This window comes from Elephas maximus, chromosome 2 (genome assembly GCF_024166365.1).
Source record: "Elephas maximus indicus isolate mEleMax1 chromosome 2, mEleMax1 primary haplotype, whole genome shotgun sequence".
NCBI lineage: Eukaryota > Metazoa > Chordata > Mammalia > Proboscidea > Elephantidae > Elephas > Elephas maximus.
Genome location: NC_064820.1, coordinates 222,077,576 through 222,099,680, shown reverse-complemented (window position 1 = coordinate 222,099,680; position 22,105 = coordinate 222,077,576). Strand labels below are relative to the sequence as shown.

General features: G+C 40.1%; 1 protein-coding gene across 1 annotated transcript in view; it reads right to left on the bottom strand.

The window, feature by feature from the left end:
• Positions 1–2,552: 2,552 nt before the first annotated feature.
• The window catches only part of SH3BGR (SH3 domain binding glutamate rich protein), an 85,881-nt gene continuing 66,328 nt past the window's right edge, over positions 2,553–22,105 (bottom strand). The window contains exons 4-7 of the mRNA XM_049874894.1: positions 18,433–18,507; positions 17,807–17,899; positions 5,087–5,243; positions 2,553–3,001 (exon numbers count right to left, since the gene is read on the bottom strand). Of these exons, the coding sequence (XP_049730851.1) occupies positions 5,121–5,243; positions 17,807–17,899; positions 18,433–18,507 (291 nt within the window). The 3' untranslated portion in view covers positions 2,553–3,001; positions 5,087–5,120. The remainder of the gene's footprint in view (positions 3,002–5,086; positions 5,244–17,806; positions 17,900–18,432; positions 18,508–22,105) is intronic.

Sequence of the window (22,105 nt, the reverse complement as noted above, 5' to 3'; positions counted from 1 at the left end):
AGTGGCTGGTGGATTCCAACTGCCTGCCTTTCGGTTAGCAGCCAAGCTCTTAACCACTGTGCCACCAGGGCCCCCTGTTATTGTTCTGTGGTTAGAAAATATGCACTCAAATTTTTATGTCATTGCCTTTCTAATTAAAAGAAAGTTACTTTGAATGTTTAGGCCTCCTATAGACTAATAAATCAAACTCTCTGAATCCTCCATAGCTTCATATCATCATATAATTACCCCATTTCTCTAGTCCTTTCTCTTTTCTTACAGAATGATTTTCTTGTTCACTCAGCGTTTCCTTTTCAGTTATCCTTTTTTACATATTCACAATGTCAGTTGGTTTCTAGAAGCTTTCTATATTGATAGTGTGTGGGTGTTTTATACATATTTTGATATTGTAAAGTCCGTACCTGGATATTTCTCTCACTGGGCCTTTGGATCCACTAACCATCGAACATTAAAGTGAGAGGTGGAATCTAGTCTAGAAGAGAACTGACGCTACTTAAAAAATTAGTTGCCATTGAGTCGACTCTGACTCCTTGTGACCCCACGTGTGGCAGAATAGAACTGCACTCCATAGGATTTTCAATGGCTGATCTTTCAGAAGTATATCGCCAGGAGTTTCTTCCAAGATGCCTCCGAGTAGACTAGAGCCTCCAACCTCTCAGTTAGCGGAGTACGTGGACCATTTGCATCACTCGGGGATTCCAATACTATTTACATAGTATTGATCTAAGTGGTTTGCATGTTTCGCTTGTCCTGTCAACGAAATGAAATGTGCATAAATCGAAACCTTCCCTTAGAATGTTAATGTTCTGACTTTGGAAAAGCAGGGTAAGAAAAAAATTCATTTAACTTACATCAGTGGTCTGTTGTATTATCTTTGCTTGTTATTACCATAAATAATCATTTTCATTAAAAAATATGAGAAATAGGAGGAAAATTGGCACCTTGCTAAATAAATAAACGTACCTCCACTCTATTCTACTGCCGAAAAGCAAAAAGTCAGTCTTAGACAACAACAAAAAAGCTTAAGGCCTATTTATGTGTGGAGTTGTTATAAAAATTCTCCATGCTCTTTAGATATAACATAATCTCATGTGACGAGGTAAAAATAAAATTAATTTTAGTCAGATAAATTTCCATTTCACTATCTTCTTTCACCTTATTATTAGCAAAGGAAGAAATTTTTTAAAGCCATCTACTTCAACAATTTGGAACAAAATAACCGTAATTCTCTTCTAAATGCCTCTTTTTGTTACTAGGGTAACAAGGAAAGAGCTGTTTTCTGGAGTTGGTGTCATCTCATGACTTCCGCAACCCTAGGGTATATTTCTTAATGACACAAACAAGTGCAACTGCAACAATCAATACGCAGATCCAAGAGGGAAAAGCTGATGGCCACTCCAGCTGAACTGCCATAATTAATAGGAAATAGGAAAACAGCACTGCCCAGAGACAAGCTGTTCGGAAAGCATAGGAGCAAGGTTTACTGCAGCAAAGATACAATGACTAGGCAGAGAGAGGATGGACTTCAACAAAATCTTGAAAGAAAGAAACACATCTGGGATAAATGAGGTGAGGCAAGTGAGTAGAGAAATGCCATCCAACCTACCTGGAGTACAACTCATCAGAGCCAGACCAGCTCTTGGTCAACAGACACCCCTGGCGGTAAAGAAGGCAAAATTATAGTAACGGGCTCTGCACATGTCATGGATTGAATTGTGTCCCCCCAAAAAAGTCTGTATCAACTTGGTTAGGTCATGATTTCCAGTACTGTGTGTGGTTGTCCTCCATCTTGTGATTGTAATTTTATGTTGAGAAGATTAGGGTGGGATTGTACCACTACCCTTACTCAGATCATTTCCCTGATCCAGTGTAAAGGGAGTTTCCCTGGGGTGTGACCTGCACCACCTTTTCTCTCTCAAGAGATAAAAGGAAAGGGAAGCGAGCAGAGAGTTGGGGACCTCATATCACCACGAAAGAAGCACCGCAAGCAGAGCACATCTTTTAGACCCGGGGTTCCTGTGCAAAGAAGCTCCCAGGCCAGGGTAAGATTGACGAGAAAGACTTTCCTCCAGAGCTGACAGAGAGAGAAAGCCTTCTCCTGGAGCTGACACCCTAAATTTGGACTTCTAGCCTACTTTACTGTGAGAAAATAAACTTCTGTTAAAACCATCCACTTGCAGTACTTCTGTTATAGCAGCAATAGATGACTAAGACAGCACGTAACAGCTATGGCTGCCAATCAGTAACCAGCAGGATAAACAGAAACATGCAAAGGGCACTGGGTTGCAAATCTGTTTGTCGTTACCGTCACCCTTACACATGTGGATGGTATGGCTATATTGAAATAAGTCTTCAAAGATAATGTGGGCAGCAGTATGTACGACACAAAACATGATGCAACTGAAAACATGGACCAAGGCATGAGTACAATAGAGAACAGCCACCCCTGTGCAGACAGCAAAGTTCAGCAATTGATTCACGCTTGGCAACAGACAGGTGGAGTTCAGGCGCATACAAGCAGAGACTGTAAATCAAGAAACAATGCTCCCTGGGACAAACTATTTGCTACTAATCTTTATTTAAATGATCGTTCTCTGGAAAGCACATTCATTTTCAGAGCTGATTCTGAGACAAATAGCATATGGCACATACAGAGAGAATACTTTTGTTATCTCACAAAGAGAAGTTCTATCCCTTGAAATCATTTTTTCAGAATATCAGTTAGTTAGAAGGTCAGTTCATGCAGGGCAAAAACAACAAAAAAAATTAACGAGGGCCAAAAATTCAGGCACATGAAGGTACATATATGTCATCTTCACATTTAATTTTATATTGATAAGGTTGAGTAGGTATGTCCAGGTACAACAACCTATGCTGAGTAAGACAATTCCTTGGTGACCCCTGATGTCCTGCGAAAGGTATGCTGGCTTCAGGCCAAAGCATTTTGTTGAGTTTGGTTTCTGGAGAGGTGGTTGAAATGTTGCTCCACGGCTTGTGTTTCCTAAAGAAAGGGAAAGTATTTAGGGAGAAGACCATTAGAGAGACAGAGAGTGTTCACCACAATCTTCATTATTAAACACCCAATAAAAGAAAGGATTGCTTTTTACTCCAAAACCATTACTCATTGTTTGTTCCCAAGGGCAAGGAAAAGAAACTAAATTTTTCTCACAAAAAATCAGGCCAGGTTTGTATCTTTTCTCTGTACTAACAAGTATCAAACATTGTAAGGAACCCAACAGCCCCAACTATAGTTTCTCCACTGCATTTTCATGGAAAATAGAGAAGCTGAATTCACAGCTTAGTCGTGGAGGAGGAAATTTAAATGGCTCGCGGCTATATTAGTGGGCAGTGGCGATTCAGTGGTAGAATTCTCGCCTTTCATGTGGGAGATCCAGGTTCGATTCTTGGCCAATGCACTTCACATGCAGCCATTACTGTCTGTCAGTGGAGGGTTGCGTGTTGCTATGATGCTGAACATATTTCAGCAGAGCTTCCAGACCAAATGGACATGAAGGAAAGGCCTAGGGATCTACTTCTGAAAAATCAACCAACATAAACCCCATGGATCGCAACAGTCAGATCGTTGTACATGGGGTTGCCATGAGTCAGGGGCTGACTTGACAGTAGCTAACAACAACAACATGGCTATATTAGAGGACAGCATCAAGTGGCAACCTTTTGGGAGGTAAAATTTAGAATCTCACGCTATATATTATTTCTCCTAGGCTTCAACCATCAACTTAAGATTCTGACTCCAATTCCAAATAAAGAAAGAAGAATTCTTTCTAAATCTACCTTCTCAAATAAAATGTCTGGAACACCCATGAGTTATGGCATGAGTTTGTCTTTGTATGGCAAATGGTTTGCAGAGCTGCCGAAGTGCACCGCCATCTTACATGAGAGCATGCTGAGAGCCTCCCTCTGTGAGGGAGTGAAGGATTCAGGCTGATTTCGCTCCACTCCCTCACTGTTGGGCGCCATGACCTCAAACGAAATCCTCTGTACTGGTCGGAGAACTGGCAAGATGTGCCGGCCACAAGTATTTTGGCTTTTTTTGGCATCAGCCTATAAAGCCATTGGGCAACATTAAGGATTCTCTCTCAGCTGCATCATTTTACATTCAATTTTTTTTTTAAATAATTACCACATTAGAATTCCATGATTTTTAAAGGACTTTTACCAAGCAGAAGTAAGCAGAGCAAAAATATAAGCAATACTGCCCTAGAGAATAAACTGCTTACTCAAATTTGCTTGCAGTGTCAAATAATATAAATAACAACCATACAACATTTACATAAATATTTGCCGGCTGTCTAGTGATGTCAGGTACATGCATAGCACTCAATGACTCACTATCATTAGGTACTCCCATCATCAGATTAATACATTTCTGTGGCACTTACAAAATGGTTAAGAATGACACAATGACTTTTCATCATCAGCAGAAGTGTAAAACTACAAGACAGCAGAACCTTACTTGTCAAAGGTACCTAAAGTGACTGTACTATATTCCATGCTGTGTCTACATGAGTGTCCTGGTTCACATGTAATAAATGAAAATGTAATATCAAGCACTTATCACTAGAACTCCAGCAGCAATAGTAGTCTTTCATGAATCAACAGCCATCTTTGTAATTTTTTTTAATTGTCACTTATCACCATTGTTATGAGCATTGATTGTCATTACCTGTAGATCTGTAGGTGCGCTGATCAGTAGAGGAACCAAACTAATAGAATGCTCATAACAGAACACTTGCCGTACCTTGACTTAAAGAAAAGTTATACAGGAGGAGGAAATAACTACAAAACAAAACGCTTCCCCACTTCTAACGTATGTATTTTCCTAGAAATCACATCGACCATAGCATCTTGTGCCCTAGTGCCCAAGAAATGGACCCCATGGGATTCACAAACTCCAAGGCTCTAGAAAGGAGACGGGACACAGTACAGGGTGCAGACTAGTGCCTTGGAAGACAGGCAGGTGTATGTGGATTGGAATCCACTTTTCTCCTATTACCCGGTGAAATGTAACACAGACAACATATTATAATAAACACACTTTTCAACCCCAGGATCATGTAGCTACCTGGAAAACTTGAAGAAATAAAGCATGAAAAGGTCTATGAATCTTCTTCTTCTTCTTCTCCTGGTTCTTCTTCTCCTTTTTCAGCTTCTTCTTCCTCTGCTTCAGCTTCCTCTTCCTCTCCTTCCCCTTCTGCTCCTTCCTCCGCTATTTCTTCGGTCTTATTTTAAGAAAAATTACATTATTACTCAGAAGTGTAAGGGTCAAAAGTTACAGGGAGAAAAGGCATGTAAAATCTCAGACTAGAACTGAGGGTCTCCCACACCCCCCACCCAACACACACATGCACATACACACATACACACATATACACACACAGAGATACCACCCTTATCGATACAGACTCCTCAATTTGGAATGCTGCTACTCAGCAGTACATTAATTCTAATGAGTTTCATCGTTTCTCTTAAGCATGTAGTTTCCACTCATATTAATAGACCATTCTCATCAAATTACCTTTAAAAATTCAGAGGGCCATTAGCAGAATAAAATACAAAAAGAATCTCAGCAAATAGAATTTTTTCAGAAGAGATGAAGCTTTTCAACGTATGAGCTGTTTATATATTTCATTAAATCATTATAATAAGCTAATTTCTTCAAGCCAAAGTTATCAGAAACTTTTACATAAAAAACCTGAAATTATGTCCAAATTAATGGTTTGTCTTATTTTTTGCAGAGAAAAAAGGAATTGTCAAATTCCTTTGCCTAGCAAGAGCTACACTAAAGAAATAATTATTGGAAAGATGTAACTTTTACATAATGGAAAACTATAGTGTTGAGTAAGCCGGAAACAACCTTTAGATCCAAGAACAGGGATTAGTTTGATAAATTAACTTTAAAAAAACAATGACACAGATCTATATTTACTGTTCTCTCCCCAAATATAGATATATTACATGAAAAAAAAAGTAGATTACAAAAGAGGTTTGATAAACATGTGTGGGTTATGTGTATGTCTAGCTAGCGGTTATCTCTGGGTAACAAGCTTGTAGGTGCTTTTATCGTCTTCTCTTATAGATATTTTCTAAATATTCTATAAAGATCATGAATTATTTTGTAATTTCAAAAATAACAAAGGTTTCTTGTTAACATCAGAGACTTTTTAATGTCGATGAGCCTCTATTGAAAACCTAGAAAACACGTGTGGTTTTTGGTTATTCTCCTTACCTTCGAGTTCTCAATTTTAGTTTAATTCTGATTAACATTTTTAAATGATGAATCCAAAAATGTTCCAAAACAATATTCTTACAACTCTTGATTACAGTGAAAGTCACTGAGAGTTAAAATAAGAGGACGGAACAAGAGTCAGGACAGTCTGAGAATGTCCCTGTGGATCTGCCCTTAGAATCACTAACATTCTCTGAACTGATTCATCTAAACGCTGAAATGATTATGTCCCAGTAATGTTTGAATTTAAGAAAATCCCCCAAATCCAGCTAATAAGCCCCAGGTTCTATACGCAAGCAGCTGACTAAGGACTTCAGTTCTGTTTCATGATGGGCTGCGTCCACAGTATCAGCAATATGAAAATAACAAGTCAACCTTTCAGTGCTAAATTAATGAAAATTATCACAAAGATCATTATACTGAATTCCTCCCCTAGTACCTAATAATAGGAGGCAAAACAAAATGTCCCCTAAAAAAGAAAAAGATTATTCTTTAAAGCTTTCAAAATAAAACTAGTAGAATCAGTATGCCTCAAAAAAGCAAGAGAAGAATGGCAAGACAGAGAATTCCTGTCTGCACCTGGAAACATAAGAGTAAGAGATCCCTCAGTCTTGGGAGACTTCTTTCTTCCTGCTCATTTCCCAATACTCACTTTCATCACCAAGAGAAAACAGAAGTTTTTTACCAATCACAAGCTCCCAATAGAAACTTGTCCTTGGTTCCTGAGAGATAACTCAATCCTTGGAATTTCCTCAGTAACTGAGGTGTCTTTGTTATCTATAGGCCTCCAGACTACACCTGAGAGTTTATGCTAACGAAGTGTCTCAGGTGGGGCTTGGCCAGGCCAGAAAAAGTACCTCAGGATACCAGATGACCTCAGGGGAGGTAGGCTGATTCAATCAATCATGTGTGTGCAGTGAGGCCTCAATAAAGGCTCTGGACATGGAATCTCCATGGGCTTCCTAGTTGGTGAAACATCAATGCACATGGAAGGGTGATACATCCCTTCTTGGCACCTGGAAGCTTCATGATGGAAACCGTCCCAGACCTCGCCCTATACGTCTTCATTTATATCCTTTTACTGTAATAAAACTGTAATCATTAGTATAGTGCTTTCTGTACGTTCTATGAGTTGTTACAGAGAATTTTCAAACCCAAGGGAGTAGTGTGAACCAACAGGTCAGAAGTGAGGGAGCCCACCCGTCTGCAGCAAGAGATAATGAAGAAAACCAAAGACACAAGGAAAAGATTAGTCCAAAGGACTAATAGACCACAACTACTACAGCCTCCACCAGACTGAGTCCAACACAACTAGATGGTGCCCAGCTACCACCACTAACTGCTCTGACAGTGATCACAGTAGAGGATCTCTGACAGAGCTGGAGAAAAATGTAGAACAAAATTCTAACTCACAGAAAAAAAAAAAAAAAAGATTAGACTTATTGGTCTGATAGAGTCTGGAGAAACCCTGAGAGTATGGCCCCCGGACACCCTTTTAGACCAGTAATGAAGTCACTCCTGAGGTTCACCCTTCAATCAAACATTAGACATAAAGTCATAAGGTTAGACAGGGCTTAAGCATAACAATGACTGTGAGGATGGTGCAGGTCCAAGCAGTGTTTCGTGCTGTTTTACACAGGGTCGCTGAGTCAGAGCCGACTCGACAGCACCTAGCAACAACAACAACATAAAACAAAATGAGATTAAATGGGCACCACCAGCCCAGGGGCAACGACAAGAAGGAAGGAGGGAAGGAAAGCTAGTAATGGGGAACCCAAGGTCGAAAAGGGAAGAGTGCTAACATGTCATGGGGTTGGCAACCGGTGTCACAAGACTACGTGAATTAATTGTTTAATAAGAAACTAGTTTGCTCTGTAAACCTTCATCTAAAGTACGATAAAAAAATAAAATAGAGTGAAAAAATAAACAAATATGTGCAGTGCATTGTATGTCAATTACATCTCAATAAAAAGTTTAAAAGAAAAAAAAGAAGTGAGGGAGCCCAGGAGGTCCCCCAGCTTGGGGCTGGCATCCTAAAGAGGTAGAGGGAAAACCCCAAAACTGTACCCAGGAGGTCAAAAGTGAGAGTGTCATGAGGGCCCCCACACTTAATGCTGGCATTGAGATCTTGGGCAGACTTGGCATCTGCAGAACTGTACCCTCTTAACCTGTAAGCTCTGACCTAGCTCCAGGTGGTTAGGGTCAGGGAAGGAAGTGCCACATGTGCAGCTGATGTCAGAATAGGAGTGTCAGAGAAGCAAAAAGTGGGGATTTTGATTTATGTTGATTTGCTATATCCTCGAAGTTGGTGTTCAAAAAAAGTGGGTTTGACTGATCCACATGCCGTGTCTTGTCCCCCCTCTGCCATGATCACTGTCTTCTCTCATCTGGGTTCCTGAAAGGAGCCCCCAGGTGATCATCATCATCTCCACTCTTGCTCTTCTCCAATCTGCTCTATACCTCTAGCCAGAGATGCTGTTCTAGAAAAAAACAAACCTGACCACACTACCCTCATGTTCCATCTTCTCAAGATAAATCCATACTCCTCGGAATGGCTAAAAGGCCATCACAACCTGGCCTCTGTGTACCCTGTTAGCCTCATCCCTCAGTGTACTGAATCACCTGCAGTTTTCTCACAACAGTCCCACCTTCCAGGACAATGCTAAAAAATGGTATTTTCAAGGAAGGCTTTCCTAACCCATAGGCTGAGTTAGGAAACCCTCTTATTTGTTCCCATGATCATTATTTCCTTATGTCTCCCTGATTTGTGTGCCTACTCCTTGGAGACATGACTTGTGTCTTGTTCATTTTTTAATCCCAATGTCTGGAACCAAGGAGGAAGCTCAATAAGGATGTGTTAAATGCCTCGTGAAATGAATGCACGAAGTCCACTATTAACTCTTTGGATCTCAAAGAACATTAATTTCCATCTGATCCACATGGAATCAGGTTAATATTCAAAATATGCAGCATAGAATTATTGATTATGTAGAGTTTTATATTTTTCTAAATATAATTTTTTTATTAATGGTTTTAAGCTGAAACATTAATAAAATAAGATACACAGTATTAAAAATGGGGTCAGCCTTAGAACTAGCCTGGAGGGCAGTAGGGAGTCTTATAGGAATAACTGCTAGTCTCAACTTTTACAAGTTGGTTGTTGTTTATTGTTGCCATGTTGGCTCTGACTCATGGCAACCACACGTACAAAAGAACGAAATATTGCTGGTCCTAAGCCATATTCATGATCACTGGTATGCTCAATTGTTGTGGACACTGTGTAGTTTGAGTGCCTTCCAACCTAGGCACTCATCTTCTAGCACTAGTCTTCCTAGTCTGTCTTACTCTGGAGGCTCTGCTGAAACTTTCTCACTACGGATGACCCTACTGGTATCTGAAATACCAGTGGCATAGCTTCCAGCATCATAGCTACCTAGCAGCAATTGCACAGGAGCCCAGCACTCTTTATCAATATCTTAACTGGCCTTAATTTCTTGAAATGTACATTAAACAGAGAATGCAACTGCTCAAAGAACTTATAGAAATACTTAGCCTTAAGTGGTCAAGTGAGATTTGAGTTAACTTTCGATATTAACATCACTAGCCCCACAGACGGCACTGGGTTACTGGGTAGCCCCACAGAAGGTAAGCAACCGGGAACAAGGACTTTGTCATTTGTATTGCTCCATCCCCTGTACCTAGAAATCTGCCTGGCATGTGGCAGCATTCAATTTGTCGATGAAATGCTGAATGAACGCATTAATTATGTATGTTATTCTGCCTCAAATCCCTCTTGGGAGGAAGGAGGATATACTAATTAAATATCTTAAACCTCCATCCCTAGCTCACAGAATTACAAAATACCAGCATTAGGCAAAGCCTCAGAAGTCAAATACACACTTGCTTGAATTGACTTTTATAGTTGGTAAACAATTATATTGACAATAGTTTTCTTTTTTTTAAGATTATAATAATCATGTAGTCAACTAAGCCAAGATCTTAAAAAATCTCAATATATGGTATAAACCAGTAACCTGACAAAGCATACAACTTACAATAATTTTCCTCTGTTGTTCTTCTAAGAAAATGAATAGGAGGACACCTCAGATGTGGGGCATCTTAGAACCTTAAACAGCAGCTATTTTACTGGGAACTTGGCTAGGGAAAGCAGGCTGCTGAAAATGGTGTACGGCCAGAATGAAGGACAGGTGTCACCAGTGGTCAGGGTTAGGCAGGGCATGGGTCAGGACAGGGGGCTGCTGTGAAAGGAAACCAGGGGGTCCGCCCAGGGTGCCCTGAAGAGGGTGTCTGGCCTCAGGAGTGGATGAATCAGAGGGCAGCACTGACATAGTGGGACCCAGCTGCAGACCTGTGAGCTCTTCAAGGGTCTCTAACAACATCTGCATCTTGAAAATTAACTTTTTTCAAGTCTGGTTTTGGAGGGAGACAAGAACGGTGGTTTTGTGACCAAAATCATGTAGACAATCAAGCCAAAGTCAGATTTTTGGATAAGACCATTGAGTTTTCAAAGAATACAACTTAAAATAATTTCGCCTTGATAAAAACCAAACACAAACATGAACAAGTTGCAATGTTTCCAGAATCAATAACATTCTCATGATTCTGAAGTCCCTTTCTCAGAGAAGGCCAGAAAATGAGATGAACTTCTGCTTTCCTCCTTCATTCCTAGGGGCACCATTCATCAAATGCTCCCTCTCATCCTTGGCTCCTCACTCTTCCCTGTGTCATCAGGCCAGGCTCCATGAAGCCCTGTACTTCTGGTAGGCATGAAGGTCCAGGTAAGACCTCCCTAGTCACAAATTAATGGTCCCTTCAGTGCTCACCTTCCTTAACCTCCCAAATGCTGCCCCCAACCTGTTACCAAGTAGGCTGAAATCTTATGTAAGAACCCAGAGGCTTGGGGAGGTGGTCCAGGAGTCCAGGTTGTTAAAGGAGAGATGGTTCCTGTCACCATTTCTGTTTTTTTAGAAACCAATGTAATATACTTAGATAAATACTGCTCCCTATTCAAATGGAATCGTTTGAGTGTGTCTAAGTGTGTGCTGAGCGAGCACACACAATAGTTGAGATCAGATGAGTCTGCCCATGACTCAGTCACCTAGTTGGTTTATCACTCTGCTTAACACTGACATCTGCTGGAGTGTTTTTTTTTTTTTACCATTGCATGTTTTAAAACTGTTTTTAATACACAGGTGAATGCAACTATATAGAGAGAGAGATAGAGAGAGATAGAGAGATATATATAGATTTATAGGAACCGACTCAATGGCAGCTAACAACAACTAGTTATTGTTAGCTGCCATTGAGTCGGTTCCAATTCAGAGACCCTATGTACAAGAGAACGAGATGCTGCCTGGTCTTGTGCCATCCTCACAATCGTTGCTATACATACATATGTATATATGTGTGTATCTATCTATCTATATAGATATACCTATATATACACATATATTATACATGTACTCCTCAACTATCGACTACTTCATTATCTGATATTTCGCATTTACTACAATAGTAAAATATCTACCATTCGATTATTTTGAGCGTTGATGACGTACCTCTGGCAGTAACGAACACTGAGGTACAAGGTGAGAGTAGCTCTGGCTGTGATGGTTATGTGTCAACTTGTCTGGGCCATGATTCTCGTAATTTGGCAGGTACATAGTGACATAATTTGGCAGTTATATAATGATGTAATCTGGCAGTTATATAATGATGTTATTTGGAAGTTGTGTAATGATGTAGTCATCCTCATTTTGTGATCTGATGTCTTCATTCTCCATTTTTGCATAATGCCCATTTTTCTGTAATGACCCGGTCTTTGGAACCTAACCATGTCAATAAGTGAGGAGTGGGTGTATATATGTGTGTGTGTGTCCCTGGGTAGCGCAGATAAAGAAAGCGCTCAACTATTAGCCAAAAGGTTGGCAGTTCCAACAGCACCTCAGAAGACAGGCCTGGAAATCTACTTCCAAAAGGTCACAGCTTTGAAAACCCTATGGAGCACAGTTCTACACAGCACATATGGAGGTGTCATCAGTCAGAATCGATTCAATGGCAACTAACATCATTATATATAATATTATATATATATTGCATATATAATAGATAATAGTGTTATATATAATGTTAAAGTTGTATATGTATACAGATAGATGGACAAAAAAATAAGGTCCATTAACAGAATAAGATAGTTAACAGAAATGCACTAATACCAATTTCCTGATTTGTATACTGTAGAACAGCTTTACGTCACCATTGGGGGAAGCTGGGTGAAGGGTACACTTTACTCTTTGTACTATTTTTGTAACTTCCTATGTATATATAATTATTTCAAAATAAAAAGTTTTAAAATGTTTTCATTCCTTGTCATAAATTGTATGGCTGAATACTGGGATATTAATCCACGATTTGTTCTCTCTGCTACACAAATTTGGAGAAAGGGGAGTAGAGTTATTTTCTCTCCTCATATCCCCAAGAAGATAGCCAAGTCTCTATTCTGACTCTCCGGCCCAGAGGAAGAAATTACAGGCCTTGGATTTCAAAACCCTGGGCTGATAGAGCTGATGAAGCCAGGTAGGTCTTGAAAAAAATGGTCCTAAGCTTTGGGCTTGGAGTTGGGGAGTCTGAAGTCAGGGGAGAAGATGCTTGCACACAGAGGCTGAGTCAGGGGTTACTGGAGTATTAGGGAAGCACCTGGGAACTCTGCCCTGGGCAGTAGCCTCTGTGGTCAGAAGGCCGGTCACTGTGAAAGGCACAATTGTGTCCAGCCAGAGCAGAGGCCCTCGCTCACAACAACAGACCAGTGCTCGACAGTCACAACAGGCAGCAGAAAGTGACGTCACACTGAAGCCACTGCGGACTAAAGATTACTGCAAGGCCTGGGGAGGAAGGGTCTCCAAAACACTTCCCGGAGATATAACATAGTTTAGAGAAACAAAGTGAGGTGACGGTCCTTGCACACACATCTTAGGAACCAAATCTATATCCATCGTCGGGTGTTAGTTAAAGAAGGAGGCACAGGGAGCACAGCTGTTTAAAAACAACAGGCTATGAGGTGCGAAAAATAAGAATTCCATGAAATCACCTCAAGGTGGTTTTCAGCAGAGCCAGAATTTTTTAATTTATCTAAGCCTTGAGTTTATCTGAATTGTAATAGAAGACCCTTAAGGATGAATCTAAAACACAGAACAACCAAACCAGCTGACTCCGACTCACAGCGACCCCACAAGTGTCAGAGTAGAACTGTGCCCCACAGGGTTTTCGTCCGAGTTTTCAGAAGTAGATCACCAGGCCTTCCTTCTGAAGTGCCTCCAGATGGATCTGAACCGCCATCTTTTCAGCTAGTAGATAAGCACTTAACCATTTGTACCACCCAGGGGCTCCACAGTATAAGTCTAAACCAGTTGCCATTGGGTCAATTCCAACTCATAGCGACCCTATAGAACAGAGGAGAACTGTCCCATAGGGTTTCCAAGGAACGGCTAGTGGATTTGAACTGCCGACCTTTTGGTTAGCAGCCCGAGCTCTTAACCACTGTGCCACCAGGGCTCCAGTATAAGTCTAGTGCTTTGAAAAAATCAATATTAAAAAAACAAAGCATAGTGATCTAATTTGCCATTCTGTTTATTACAAATAAGCCTGTCTAAGCCAGGGGAGCACTGTGGAAAAATGTGATTGCAAGCTACAGGCTAAAACGGTCTCTCTTATTTCAACCCTTAAAAACAAATGCAAAGACCTGAAATGCAGGCCAGTAGGGATTTTTTAGCACAAAACACAAGCATTCTAAATACCAGATAGCTTTGTCTACTCCTTAAATTTTAATCTGTTTTCACCTGCATTCAACCCCAAAGCCAATCATGCTGTTACGTCATTTTTAATGTTTGCTGACAAATCGTGGGGTTTTTTTCTTATTTAATTTAATTAAAGGAAGTCAAACATGTGCTACTTGTCAAATGGGAGAAGTCAGAATCTGTACCTTGGGAGAATAAATATTGTTAGAGACCTGAAAAATGAACTTGATGATGCAATTTTAATAATATATTTCTCAAAAACAAAAATATCTCTGGTAGAATAAACATTATTAAAGACTTGAAAAATGAATTTGATAATGCAATTTTAATAATATATCTATCAAAAACAAAAATATCCCTGGCAGAATAAACATTATTAAAAAAAAAACATTATTAGAGATTTGAAAAATGAATTTGATAATGCAACTTTAATAATATATTTATCAAACATAAAAATATCTCTTCCTTACAGTCATGTCATCATTATAGCCCCCGCAAAAATAGTGAAATTTTTTTTTTAATTCCTTATCAGGATTCATAGGATTATAATTTATTTTGGAAGGTCTCACAAATTTTAAAAACAATAACAAAGAGAGCCCCCAAGGTGGCCAACTCATCACTTTATTGCAACGACCCGGCCCAGGGGCTGAGAAGCCAGAGCAAACCCTGCCCTTGCTATAGAAAGCAAGATCTGGTTATAGAGACGATGACTTCCTTTAGGTCTCCTGGGAGAAAGAGACTGGGGGTGTAATTTTTTTTATCATTGTCTTTACGTCTTAAAAGAAGCTAACTAAGTTTCAATTAAATTAAGCAGTATGAGGCTATGTGTGCAAAGTTCAAATTATAGCACAGATTTTTAAGTCACAAAATAACAAAACTGTCACTATATTTAAGTTAAAAAGTAGTCTTTCTGAATTATACAGGCTGCCAGGAGACCTCATCTAATGTCTAGGCCAGGGTAGATGATTTTGTATTTCTTCAGAACAAAAACTTCATAGAGTCTTAAATTATCAATGTCTTGAAAGAGCAGTCTTCAAATATGAGGAAATTTGTTGGCCCGGGCCCTCGCAAAATGTGCTTCCTTAAGACAAAGACAAACTGGTGCCCACCCGCCCCCTGCCTTTCCATGGTGTGGCTATCCGTCTTGGACTCTTTCCTAGCCACATTCCACCTGGCTGCCTACACTTCTCCTGGAATCAATAAATATGCAAAAAGCAAACGATCAGCGTTTGTAAAAGACAGTCTCTGCTTTGACTGGCCCAGCCGCAATCCCCCTGACCACCACCCTTGCTAGTGCTCCTGCTGCAGCCACGGTCTCCCCCTTGCACGGCTTACCAGGCACATTTTCAGAATTCCTTGAATAAATGGACCATCTAATTCTCCCGTTATCTCAGCTTGGTGCTTCTGAAGCCATAGTGCCCCTTGTGACATACATGAGTCAAAGATGGCCTCTGTGCATCCTTGCCAAGTTGTTTACGCCTCCATAACAAGCTGAGGCCAGTTAGTCCAAAAAATTTAAAAAAACAAAAAAGCCCACTGGCACCAAACTCAAATGAGTACATAGCCAATCATTTTAAAAATAGCCCAAATAACCAAAAAAAAAAAAAAAAAACCCACCGCCATCGAATCGATTCCGACTCATAGCGACCCTATAAGACAGAGTAGAACTGCCCCATAGAGTTTCCAAGGAGCCCCTGGCAGATTTGAACTGCTGACCTCTTGGTTTGCAGCCATAGCACTTAACCACTACACCACCAGGGTTTCCAGCCCAAATAAGCAGGGGTTTTTCTGTCGCTTAAAGCCTGCTTGCTTTATATATTCCTCGAAACTACACCCAACATCTGCTAGCCCTAAATAAGATAGACCCTGTAGTCACCAGGACTTCCGTTGCATCTGTCCTCCAGCATTCCCTGACCTACGGACCCTCACCGTGCCACAGAAGGACATACCCAGATGCACATAAGCGCCCCCCCCCTTCTCTTTCCCGGAGTTTTTTCACACCCTGTTCCCTGTTTGGTGGCTCTGCACAGCTGCTCGACTCTGGAAGAATTCCTGCTGTGGGGGACCATTCCCTGCCTGCAGCTGTGGGTGCGTCTTCAGCCCCAGTAAATACCTTGCTGTACACTGCTGCCATCTCATGGTCATATCTTTCTCTTTGACCAGCCCCAAATTCCCTCAAACTCACTGTACTCCCCACGACCCACAACCCTTACCCTGTTGCTCCTGCATTGGAACTCAGAATTAGATCACAAGCCTTGGATTAGTTTGGATCTGCTACTCCCCAGACGGAACTTGAATTGAATATCAGTTTCTCACTCCAAGGTCCCCATTTGATCCTCAAATTCCTGCTGGCTTCCCACAATAAATACACTAAGGACCTTAGCTCTGTCTCCCCAACAGGTAGTGATCTTGGGTGGGTGTTTTTTGGGAATATGTCAAAGCTCATGACCAAGGAATAAAGTCTGTTCCATCTACCCATTAATTTTATAAAGAACGTGAACCTAACCTAACCAAAACAACAGCAGATTTTCAAAGCCTTCTCCGGTCTGTGCTCTACAAGTCTGGGTTCAGTGCCTTCCTCTGGCTTCTTCTATCCACCTCTACCACGACAGTTAACACATTCAGGGAAAATTACCAGCTTCCAGGTCTGCCTCCCTGGCTAAGCCTCAGCCCCTTACTGCCTTGTTACACCGTAAAAAATTTAACCTTACCAAAAGAGAGGTCCCTGGTGGCATAGTGGTTAAGAGCTCGGCTGCTAACCAAAAGGTTGGCAGTTCAAATCCACCAGCCGCTCCTTGGAAACTCTAGGGGGCAGTTCTGCTCTGTCCTGTAGGGTCGCTATGAGTCAGAACCGACTCCACGGTGCCTAACAACAACAATAACAACAAAGAGAGATCTAGCCTTCGCCTCTCCTCCTGGGAGGTGATCTCTAAGAAGGCTGTCTTTATTTGCCTGGGGGCCTTGGCCACTAGACAGTGTAACACCGTGAGTCATGACTGGGGCTCTGGGCACTGCAGTATCCACCCTACTTTCAGAGGGGCTGGAGACTGAAGGTTAGACATGCAGAAGGTTAACCATGGTGTCCCAGTAAAAACTCTAGACACCAAGGCTCGGGCGCGCTTCATGGCTGGCTGCTGTCTGTGCACGTTGTCACACATCATCAAGCAAGTAACACTGCCCTGACTCCACAGGGAGAGGATGCCTAGAAGCTCCTGGTCTGGTACTTTCCTGGACCCCGCCCTATGCACCTCTTCCCCTGGCTGATTTTAATCTGTATCCTCTCTCTGTAACAGAGTCCCTGGGTGATACAAATAGTTAAGACAAGCGGCTGCTAACTGAAAGGCTGGCTGTTCCAGTCCACCCAAAAGCACCTCAGAAGAAAGGCCCAGTGATCTACTTCCAAAATATCAGCCATTGAAAACTTACGGAGCACAGCTCTACTCTGATACACACGGGGTCATCATGAGTTGGAGTCGAGTCAATGGTAACTGGTTACTGGTTCTCTGTAACAAGCCACAACAGCTTCCAGTGAATTCTGTGAGTCCTTGTAGCAAATTCTCAAAGCTGGGGGTGGTTGTTCAGCTGGTGTCAGAAGTGAGGGCAGTTGTGTGTGGACTAACTGTGCACTGGCTCAGTGCTGTATGCTCAGAATCTAGCACTGTTCCTGACACCTAGTAGAAGCTCAGTAAATGCCTGTTGAACAGAACTCAGTAAGATGAACTACAGTGAAAAAAACACTCACATTCTTCTCTTGGGATTCGGGGAGGTTGCCCTCATCTTCACCGTCCTCTTTTTGCACCTCATTTTCTCCACCTTCTTCAGTCTTCTGTGTTTCCTGGTCATAAAGGAAACCCACAGTGTCACTCACCTTAGATACACTACCACGGAAAAGCCAGGCCATCCATACTTGATTTTCTTCCTGAGATGCACAGTATACAAATAAAGCAAACAGAGAGCTCATACCTTTTAAGTCAATTAACTACTAGAGTATAAGATCACTGGACCTAGAAATTGCTGATTGGATTTATTGGTTAAGTCAAGAGACGTGACTGACGTGCATGGTATACTAATCAACTCCCTGAATGAAGAGTTTCAATTTGCTCATTTAAGGGTTATGCAGAGAACTCCAAAGGATTCAATATTTACACAGTGTTTGCTTTCTACTGCTTGTGAGGAGGGAGGCTTTAATAATTTTAGAGATTAAAAAAATAGATGATAGATAAGAGATGTAGACAGACAGATGATAGAGACAGATAGATTAGACAGACAGACAGACAGATAAAAAAAAAAAAGAGAGAGAGATTAGGAGCTAGCAGAAGTGTGAGGACACTGGTGTGGGAGAAGTCACGTTGGGATAGCAACCCTTACCTCTGCAGTGCTTGGTGCCTCTCCCATTACATCACCATTGGGAAGGGAAGATGCTTCCTCAGGCGATTTTGTCACCTGCATCATATAAATTGAGAATATTTGAGGATTTTCTTAAAGATAATAGTTTACATTTTACCTTGTAGCTATTCAATTATGTTTGTCTTCATCCTTCATTTTATCATCACAACAACACTGCAAGCTAAGTAGGTAGGACAGCCATGACCACCCCGCACTTCATTTAGAGACAAGAAAATAAAGGCAGAAAAACGACACATTACAAGTGAGGGTCAGGGCTAGGCCGACATGCCCCACTTTATGGGCTTCTGACTTCTCCAGTCGTTGCCAAACTTCTATGATATTAAATTATTTTTATTACAAAGGCACTGCAAACTCATGGCAACAACTTAAGCCATACACACACCCTCCAGTCCCACCAGCCTGTGATAATCAATATTAAATATTTGATATGTATCTAACTCTGACCTAATGCATATACAGAGGCAATTTTTTTTTGATTGGTTGTTATTTTTGTTTTATTTTGTGTTTTTTAAAACAGAAATGGAACAGAAAATGCTGATGATCACACAACATGATCAAAGTTATTAAGTTACTGAATTGTACATGTAAAAATGTTGAGACGGCAATTTTTCATTATATATACATATATGTATATGTATGCACATGCTCTCTCTCTCCCTCCCCCTCCTCTTCCTCCTTGCTGTCTTCATTACAAATAAAAATAAATTAATTTTAAAAAAAAGAAATGGAATCACAGTATATACAACTTGGGTTTTTTAGTTTAACCTGTCATGGACATTGTGCAAGTTAACTCACATAGTTCTAGTTCATTCTTTTTGACACCTGCTTAATATTTCATTATGTAAACAATAATAATTTAACTATTTCCCGGTTAATGGATATTCAGACGTTTACTTGTTTTTCCTTCAACAAACACTAAATGCTAAACAGAATAAAATGGTGTTTTTTTTTTCAAATAAGTATTAGGTTTCTTTCCAAAAACATTGTAGCAATTCACATTCCCATAATAAGATGTGAATATTCCCTTTTTCTTTTATACTCACGATCAATGAAGACGATTGCTCTTTTTAATCTTTGCCAGTCTGTTAAATGGAAAATGGAATTTTATTTTTGTTTTCATTTACATTTTCCTAGTTACTAAAAAAGGAAACCTTGGTGGCTAGTGGCTAAGAGCTACAGCTGCTAACCGAGAGGTCAACAGTTCGAATCCACCAGGCGCTCCTTGGAAACTCTATGGGGCACTTTTACTCTGTCCTATAGGGTCGCTATGAGTCAGAATCGACTCAACAGCAACAGGTTTGGTTTGTTACTAAAAGGAAAGGCATAATTTTCAGAAGTTTTCAGCCACTTGTATTTGCTGTAAGGAGCCCTAATGGCGCGATGGTTAAGCACTCAGCTGCCAACCGAAAGGTTGGAGGTTTGAATCCACCAGCTGCTCAGTGGGAGAAAGATGTGGCAGTTTGCTTCCACAAAGATTACAGCCTAGGAAACCCTAAGGGGCAGTCCTACTCTGTCCTATACGATCGCTATGAGTTGGAATCAATTCAACAGCAATGGAATTTTTTGGTTTATATTTCCTGTTCCAATAATTGCCTTCATATCATATGCAAATAAATTATTTTTCCTTTTTTATTTCACACATATTACATATATAAGACATTTCATTTTCTTACATTGTTGCAATAACTACAGCTTCTGAAACAATGTTTAATAATATGGAATGACAGGCATATTTATCTTGTTGCTAACTTTTCTAGAAAGTCTTTGATATTTCATGTCATTACTAAAAGGCAACTGTAAGTATCATGGTTTATTACGACACTTACATATCAGGGTTTATTATGATACTTGGTATTTATGGATGCATTAATATGATTTTTCTTCATTAATGAGTTTATATAATACATCGTGTTGATGGAATGCCTGTTAGTAAACCATCCATGAATTCTCAGAATAAATGCTGCTTTCACTATGGTGCGTTACTTTTAAGTCACTGCTGGATATAGTTTGCTAATATTTTTAGACTTTTTTCCACTATATTCACAACTGAAATTCATCTAGGTATAACTGAAAGCGTCCTAAGTGATATTAACTGGTCAGAAGCTTCTCTATTTCATTTATCTCTCCCATGTATTATATTGTGTATACATATTATATATATGTCACGTTGATGACCAAGGTGTGCCTGACCCAAACCATGGTATTTTCAATGACCTCGTAGGCATGTGAAAGCTGGACAACGAAAAAGGAAGACCAAAGAAGAATTGACGAATTTAAATTGTGGTGTTGGTGAAAAATATTGAATATATCACAGACTGTCAGAATGAACAAATCTGTCTTGGAGAAAGTACAGCCAGGATGCTCCTTAGTAGAAAGGATGGTGAGACTTCATCTCGCTTACTTTGAACATGATACCAGTCCCTGAAGGACATCATGCTTGGTAAAGTAGAGGAAGCAAAAAAGAAGAAAACCCTCGATGAGATGGATTGACACAGCGGCCACAACAATGGGCTCAGACATAGCAACATTTGTGAGAATGATGCAGGACCAGGCAACATTTTGTTCTACTATACGTAAGGCTGTTATGAGTCGGAGCCTACTTGACATCACCTAACAACAACAAATATATACATACGCACACATATTCCCTTTCTCTCTGTCTCTATCTCTGTCTCTCATCTCTTCCTCCCTCACTCACTCACTCCCTTTTGTACTTAAGTGATTTTGGCTTTCCTTTTTACTGGTTCGTGTTGCCTACTTTTTTGTTTTCTTTTTCCTAATTTTTTAAATTGAATATTTATTAATTTTAACCATTCTTTTTTCATCAAAAGAGTATTTAAAGTTGTCAATTTTTTTCTGAATAGAGTTTTAGCTGCATATGGGAGTTTGGGTATGAAATATTTTCCCTTTATTTCTAAGTGATTGGTAATTTCAGGGTTTTTTTCTTTGTTTGGATTCAGGGTTATATGAAAAAGTATATGTTAATTTCTTCAGTTTTTATGATAATTCCACCGTAGATTTTCCTTCTGTATTTGGCATAAGAATGCAGTCTGTAAAATCTCTGCTTTTTGAAATTTATGGAGATTTTCTTTCTGATCAAGTACATGATAGCTTTTGAGATGGCTTAATAAATGTAAGGAAAAATATATATTCTATTAATATCTATTTATGTATGTATCCTGTTGCCGTTGAGTTGATTCTGACTCTTAGCAACCCTAGAGGACGGAGTAGAACTGCCCATTTGGTTTCCAAGGAGCACCTGGTGGATTTGAACTGCTGACATTTTGGTTAGCAGCTGTAGGTCTTAATCACTATGCTACCAGGGTTTCCTATGTATGTATATGTATATCTTATACATATCGATTAAGTTATTATATTTATATGTGTGTTTAGACCATTGCCTGGCACATAATAAGCACAATGTGTTTACTAAAAGGTGTGTTTTAACAAGCTCCTATTGTATTTCCAGCAGTTTTTGATTTCGGTATTTGACTGCCATGTAGTATGATGTAGTAAAGATTTATGTCTCCCAAGTGTGTCTATTTTAGCTCGAGCAAGATTAATTTCCTTGCTGACACTTCTCCACAAGGTTGTTTACTACAAAGTGACACCATGACAAATAATATCATTCCCA